Below are 7699 nucleotides of genomic sequence, written 5' to 3'. Positions count from 1 at the left end.
AGATTCACTCAATTACATACATTCCAATTTTATCTTTGTAGAAATATCCTATAAAATGCTGTCAGGTGTGTTTTATTATGCTAATTGGTAAAACGTCTTTCTCTCCAAGGAGACCCAGACCACATTGAGTCACTGAGTTTGCAGCAATCTGTCAAACTGAGCATGTACTGAAACGTAAGAAATCCCTTTAAACAGGAAGAAACTTCCAGCAGAACTCACCGCTGATTAGAGGTCAGCTTCTGCTGAGGGCCTGAACAGAGACAGAAAGAAACGTGATATGTTAGGCCTGGGGTAATTCTTATGTCTAGGAGAATGTCATTAGTTAATTGCAGTAGCTCTTTTAAATGCTAAATAGGAGAGTAATACATTGCACTGCTCTGAGCCAGTAGTGCAACATATGGAGAGAAAAAGGAAAATGGAGTGAGCATACTGACATACAGCCAAAGGAACAACTGATCATTCTAGTTTCATGTGATCAAACAAACCAGCTGAACACTTAGAGGATCAGGATCAACAGTAATTTTCCACATTATTCAGAATAAAAAAATACCTCAGGCTCTTTAGTTACCAAGCAGCTTTGTCTGACAGTGTTGTCCTCCAACCCAATCTGTGCAGGTATGAGTTGTCCAGTGGCTACAAACCTGCTCCTCTGGACCTGGGTCACATCAAGCTGACTCCCACACAGGAAGCAATGGTGGACAAGCTGGCTGAAAATGCCCACAATGTCTGGGCAAGAGACCGAATCCGTCAGGGCTGGACTTATGGAATCCAGCAGGTGAGAGACCAACTTGTGGAGTTGGGCCTTCTCTGCCCATTTTAGCTGAAAAAATGATCAAGTGTCAAACATTAAAAAACACAATAAGGCTATGCATGATAAAAACCACTTGCATGATATAAAAAGATTAACTATTGTGCTTCCGTTCTGTCTACACAAAAGCTTTTAATAATAAATGTTTCCCACATAATATTATAAATGCAGAGAAAATTTGACTGATTTATCTGCATTTTTGGAGGAAGAAGCTGGATGTAGTGATGATGGAGAGGGAGCTGGTTCTACTGAAGGGCTGCAACCAGATTTATTTGAACCAGATAATACAAGAAGCAACGACGACTCCAAGGTTTCTGCTGAGCAAGAGTCCGTGTCTGTGTCTGCATGGCTGCTGTTTTAGCCTGATGCTAACTGATGATCCCTCTATGCAGTACAAGATTATAGCGAAGAAATATTAAACAGTTATCAGAAGTAGAAAAATCGAACTCAAAATGTGGAAATGGGAGGAACAGGAAGGCTGGTTATTGAATTCCATGATCAAAATATTCATATGTTGGAACACACACACAACTTCCTTTTAAGTAACTGGATTATTTGAGTTAAACTAGGATTAAAATGAAATTACTGAATGCTGATAAACAGATTTATGAGTACATCATAAATCTGTTTATGATGTACATTAACAGATTTATGATCTGTTTATGTACAGATCATAAATCTGTACTCATACAGATTTATGAGTACATCATAAATCTGTTTATCAGCATTCAGTGATTTGGAGGCGACAGATGTCCTGCTCCAATCTTTCACCGTCTGACTCTTCCTCCCCAGAAACCTTGGAGTCGTCGTTGCTTCTTGTACTATCTGGCTCAAATAAATCTGGCTGCAGTCCTTCAGTAGAACCAGCTCCCTCTTCTTCATCTTCACTTTAAAAGCCTTGCAGAACAAAACTGTTTTTAACAGGTTTTCCAAAGTGTAAAGTCTGTAAAGTGAAGCTGCAATGGAAAACAGCTCCAGAGTCCAGGAGCAATAGACTCCTAAATGTAGTTTTTCACCTCATGTCATGTAAGCTAACAGCTGAGCGGAGAAACAACCATCCTTTTACTGTTACTTGAAAAAGTATTTCTTCCCTGTAAGGGGCAAATTATTTTTCATAGCTCTGAATCAGTAACTACTCCAAAACAGAAACAGACAGAAATCGTCATGGAATTAACACTGAGGAAGATTTTAAACATTATTCACCAGTAGAGACATAGTCACATCCTCTGCACTCGGTGAGTAAATATGGAAGTCATTGTTGTTCAGGTCGAATGAGCCTAATCACCAACCTTCTTGTTGTTTTTTCTTTTTATCTTATGCATTTTCAGGCCATTAGCATGGCCACTGAGACCTTTTTCTCAACAAAGCCAATCCTGGTAAAAATGTTGTCTGTTCATACTTTGTTGACTTTTTTACCTTTACATTCAACTCCCCTGAATCCAATGGATCTAAAAGCTCTTGCATTGCGTCTGGAATGTTTGATTTATCCCTTTGATGACTAATGTAATATTTCCTCAGCTCTGTTTACTGATTCTCCTTAGAAACTAATTCACTCCCAGCCCCTCCATTGGTAAGGATGTCTCACACATTGAAAAAAACCTCTGCTGTGAGTCAGCAGTTTTCTGTCTCGGGTGACTGACTCACTTGAGAGGAACAATATTTTATAATTAGCTGCCATTGCACTAAAGTGTTGTAAAAACATAACAGAATTTGTTATAGTTGACTGTCTTAACTTTTCTTCCTTGTCAGGATGTGAAGAACCGGAGAAACCCTCGCCTCGTTCCATACATGCTGCTTGATGAGAGAACCAAAAAGTCTAATAAAGACAGTCTGAGAGAGGCTGTTAGGACTCTGTTGGGCTATGGATACAACCTAGAAGCTCCAGACCAGGATCATGGTACAACTCCCAGCTGATGCTAAATGTTTTCAAGCTCAATATTTTCAGTAAAAACATTTTAAAGCAAAATAAATGTCAAACTTAATCAGAAGTATAGCATATCAGAGGGAAAAATGCGATATATATCACAATATGATAGTCTAGTCCCTCCAGGATGTTACAATGGTTTTTCTGTGATTGTTTGGCCTAAAATGACTGATTTTGCTGCATTTTTTCAAAAGGTTGCAGTCAAAGTTGCGCATGTTATTAAACTTTATATTTGCCACAGCTACTGAAAGAACACTTTCAAGTTGAAATAGAATCTTTAATACAAATCAAATCATGTCCTGAGGGGTTGTCACAGTGCAAATGAATAATTCCATATTGATCATTAAAGTTAATATGAACTGTTTATGGAAGTAAACCCTGCAGAACATCTGACAATGGCTTTTACAACAACAAAAAATAGGCAGATGTTGGCGTTTAGCAAAAGGGCGGGCGACTCCAGGCCTCCAGGTCTGGTGTGCTGCAACTTTTAGATGTATCTCTGCTTCAGCCAACCTGAGTCAAATATTGAGGTCATTAGCAGAACTGGACTGCACTTAGGAGGTGATTCAGCTATTTCATAGAAGTGTGTTGGACCAGGGAGACTTCTAAGAGTTGCAGGATACTGGCCCTGGAGGACCAGGATTGCCAGCCCTGGTTTAGCAACATCCAGCTTACAGAGGCATGTTTCACAAAAGCTAGATAGTGAATTAAGCTAGGATTTTCCTAGATATCCTGGCTTAATTCGGTTAAGCCTTGATGCGGTTTCACAAAAGCAATAGCACATGACTTACCATGGTGATTTATCTTGTGCAGTTAGTGTGCTCTAGACTAGGCTAACAGCCAGGCTTAGATCATCCTGGTTTCCTACCTGTTCAGTCAGCAGTCACATCAATCAGAAGCCAATGAGTTTTCTCATTGGTTTGTCTGTTTTGGTTTGTTTAAAGCTGTAAAAATTCCTCGAATGATTCAAGCATCTCGATTATTAAAATTCCTAGTAGAGGCGAATTATGTTCGTAGAAGCTTTGTTAAATTACTATGTTTCTGGCCAGGTGATTATTTGTGTTGCTCAATGCTCTGACTTGGTGAATTGATGAACGCTGAGTCAAATTTTCAAGCAAAACATCCAGTTTTCAAGTTCAGTCCAGGGGGATTGCATTGATTGATGATATCCAACTATTATCGTTTTTCGAGGGACCAATAAGCATCCTTAAACTGACTGGCGCCATGCATGGAATATAACAGCTTTTCTCTTCCTGGAGTTGCTGCCTACCCCTTTGAGATCTCAATTTGATATAAGGAGCATTATAAATAAAATAAATTATTATTAATTTCTTAGCATTTTGGTGGTGTCCTCTTCCACTTATCAAAAACCTTAATAGGCTCTGTTATTGCTAGAGTCAGCTTCCACTGTATCTTGCATAGTGTATTTAACCTGAACATTGTTCCATCATGCAGTTATGAGACTGGTTGTTTAATTGCCTCCTTCTTATTCAGTGTACCTCCTTCCTTTTCTAACTCTGCAGCTGCTCAGTCTGACGTCAGCAATATGTCTGCAGAGAGATTTCGCATTTTCAGAGCGGAGAAGACCTACTGTGTTAACACTGGGAAGTGGTACTTTGAGCTGGAGGTAAGAGAGAATGATAAAATCATCACAGAAATGATGGTGATGGTGAATCTTTTAATAAGCAATAACTGAAATTGACTATTTGGCTATTATTTCTGATAATCAGGTGGTGTCCTAAGTTGTGCTAAATTCTCTTTTGAGAAAAGTCACTTAATGCTTGTGGGCATATTTACTATGTAATTAGAGTCAAAGGAATTAGGAATTTTGAAATTATGGATATTAAGGTTCCATGTCATAAAGGCCCGTTTTGAGGACAGTGAAATTGAACTTTCAATATTGAAAAAAAGGAAATTCTGACTTCAAACAGAGGGCATTATAGCCCTGTTCAGACCTGGTCCAATGTGCATCATAACTAATCTGTACATCAGCACCACAAGCAAAATTCATCCCTGACGAATCTAATCTGATCTGTACAGAGTAACTGAATCTTAGCTTTGTGCTTGACGAGGAAATAAACCATGCAGCTCCTTCAGAGAGCGGGCTGTCCGCTGAGCAGCCAGCAGGTCAGCTGATGTTCCTGTAACAGCTCAGACACTCTAAATCTCTTGAATTACGCTATTATTCAGACCCTAATATGGCTGAGATTAATCTGAGGCACATCTTTGAGGAGTTATTTCAGGCTCTTTATGAACTCACCTGTGTGGCTTTAACACACTCAATAATAGAGACAACAGCTCAGCATTAGCACACAGAGACTTGGAATCATTAAACACCACAGTAGAGCAGCCGACAGCTCGCTGGAACAACTTCAGTAGTCAAGGCACATTGCACTGTGTAGAAATGACTGGACATCCCACAGTGTAACATGTGATCACAGCTTGATCAATCGGCAAACCCCCCCCCACATCCAACTGCATTTCAGAGATAAATTCATTCATGGGACAAACAAACAAATATCCACAGGACCGTATAATTAGTTTAGATTAATTGTTTTGCAGTTGTTTACACATTTGTTTTTAGTTTCTAACAAGAGTCCTGCTTGAGGGGAGTCACTTCAAGTCAGTGGGGGTCCCTGAATGTCTCCCAGGACGGATCGTATTCAACTCACAAAAGTAACATGGATACAGTGCTTTTAGACCTGCATTTATCGTCCAATCATCTAGAATGCATGTTGGTGACAGATGTGACCAAGGCCTGTGACTTGAGCTGCACTTCTTCTGCACTGCATTCCTAGATTGTTCCTGCTGGTTTCTTTAGGTACTGACAGCTGGAGAAATGAGGGTGGGCTGGGCAAGGCCAGGCTGTCTACCAGACCAGGAGCTGGGATCTGATGACCAGGCCTTTGTCTTCGATGGTTTTAAGGTGATGGATGGATGGATGGATGGATGGATGGATGGATGGATGGATGGATTGATTATCCCTAAATGCGGTTGTGATGTATCCCAAACAGGAAAGAAAAACTCATACCTGAAACTACTGAATACTTTTTTACCATAAACACAGTGAGATGTAATTGAACAGAAGTTCCCTTCCCCAGGAGACCTTGAAAGTCATCACGATACAGAGAATCATTTGAAAAGCCACTATTGTGAAAATGTTGTGTTGGAAATCATGATTCCAAAAACATATAACTCAACCACATCGCCTTCCTGCATTTTCCATGTTAGCACACATACTGTAGGAGTCAGTTGGGAACAACTTAAAACTTTGAGTTGACTTTCTATAGAATTTAGTCAAAGAGGTTTGAATTATTTATTGGACAATTGAGTATTAAGTAAGAGTGACTCAAATTCACTTAAATTTGTCTTCAGCAGTCATTTTATAATAAGGCATTATAATAAGGCAACCTCAATGAGCCGAAGAATTATCATCCATAAACATAAAAGTACATTTGTGTTCATGAAGGTGTACAGTGTCGAGAAGAATGGTATGATTGGGCTTTTCATGCACTAAGTGTAGGGCAGTAGTTCTATTGAAAGTCCATTAAAAGTGCCAACTTTGCATGATTTTGTAAATTATGATAATTTAACGCAAAGTTCACCTTTTTAATGGATTTCACTGCAACTTTTAGAGCAACTTTGCATTAAAAGTGTCATTATTTACCGAATGACACGAATGAATGTTTATGAATGTTTATGACAACAGTCATAAACATTCATAAAGACTTCTTTATGTTCATGACAGGTGTTATGTCATGTTTATGACAGTGTCTTGTCAGTCTTATGCACATCCCTTTTCCCCTTGAACCAAACATTTGAGCTGCAATTAGTTACATCCACCATCTTCTACTCTTTAAGTCTAACAAATTCCGCAAGTTTTAGATTTTAGGATAACGTCCCATTCACACGAAAAGTTTGAGCAAAATTCATCGTAAAGTTTAATAAAATTCATCGTCAGATCAGAAATTTTTTTCATGCAATTTGAAACAAGAATTTAAATTATTCAAAAGTAAAATAAGTAGTTATTTTAACTTGATATTGTGAGTAAAATAATAGGGAAATGTGTGCTCTTTAACTAGGCGAGGGAAGTTTTTTTCAATATTATGAAATAATTATTTGGTTCAAATTGCAGCATTAAGTTAAATCTCACAATTGTAGATTAATGAACTTAAAAATAATATTTAGACAACTTGTGTTTTGTTGTTAAATTAACTGCTGAGTTAAAACTAATACAATTTTCTTGCTGGCTTAAATTGCATTTTCAAGGCAGCAGGTGGACGTTCATTTCCAAGTTAAACCACCTTGAAATGTTTTACAGTGCACCTAACTTCAGGATACCAGCACCTATCTCCACTTCGAAAGGAAGCTTAAAGTCTGGTTAACCAAGCACTGGTGCACCGGTTAGTTGAAAAGTCTTTTGTACACTTTGGTCTCCAGGAACTCTTATACTACTGATTAACTCTGGCCAGCAGTTTGTCTTTAAGGCAGGTAGGTGTTCACCATGTCATGCACTCTAAAAAGTGTTTTTTGGCTGTAGTTCATCTTATGGACTTATTTACATCTCACTTAATTCATTTAGTGTTGATAACTTACTTTTTGTGTTAAATTAACTTAAAAGTTACACATTTAACTAACTTAAATTAACTTAAAGGAACTTTTTACTTTGACTTTACTTGAAAAAAATAGCATTCGATGCTGACCAACTCAATATATTATGATCATCCAACTTAATTCATTACGTTTAGCCAACTCAGTTCACTAAGTTTTCTTAACTTAATGTTATTTACCATGACAAATTTAAGTGAATTTGAGTCACTCTTACTTAATACTCAATTGTCCAATAAATAATTCAAACCTCTGACTAAATTCTATAGAAAGTCAACTCAAAGTTTTAAGTTGTTCCAAACTAAAATACTAAAATATCCAAAGTTACATTATCACTCACATTTCACTTAAAATGCAGC

The 7699-nt window shown here is 37.9% G+C and overlaps 1 protein-coding gene across 1 annotated transcript in view; it reads left to right on the top strand.

Annotated features, from left to right (window-relative positions):
- Positions 1–7253, top strand: part of LOC103154342 (ryanodine receptor 2-like) — a 68069-nt gene extending 60816 nt beyond the window's left edge. Inside the window, exons 24-28 of the mRNA XM_016662651.1 lie at positions 616–775; positions 2558–2705; positions 4256–4359; positions 5554–5658; positions 7054–7253. Coding sequence (XP_016518137.1) covers positions 616–775; positions 2558–2705; positions 4256–4359; positions 5554–5658; positions 7054–7062 — 526 coding nt within the window. The 3' untranslated portion in view covers positions 7063–7253. The remainder of the gene's footprint in view (positions 1–615; positions 776–2557; positions 2706–4255; positions 4360–5553; positions 5659–7053) is intronic.
- The last annotated feature ends 446 nt before the right edge of the window (positions 7254–7699 follow it).

This window comes from Poecilia formosa, unplaced genomic scaffold, assembly GCF_000485575.1.
Source record: "Poecilia formosa unplaced genomic scaffold, Poecilia_formosa-5.1.2 Scaffold382, whole genome shotgun sequence".
NCBI classification, from domain to species: Eukaryota; Metazoa; Chordata; class Actinopteri; order Cyprinodontiformes; family Poeciliidae; genus Poecilia; species Poecilia formosa.
The sequence above is the reverse complement of the archived record's forward strand: the minus strand, read 5'-3'. Positions and strand labels throughout refer to the sequence as shown.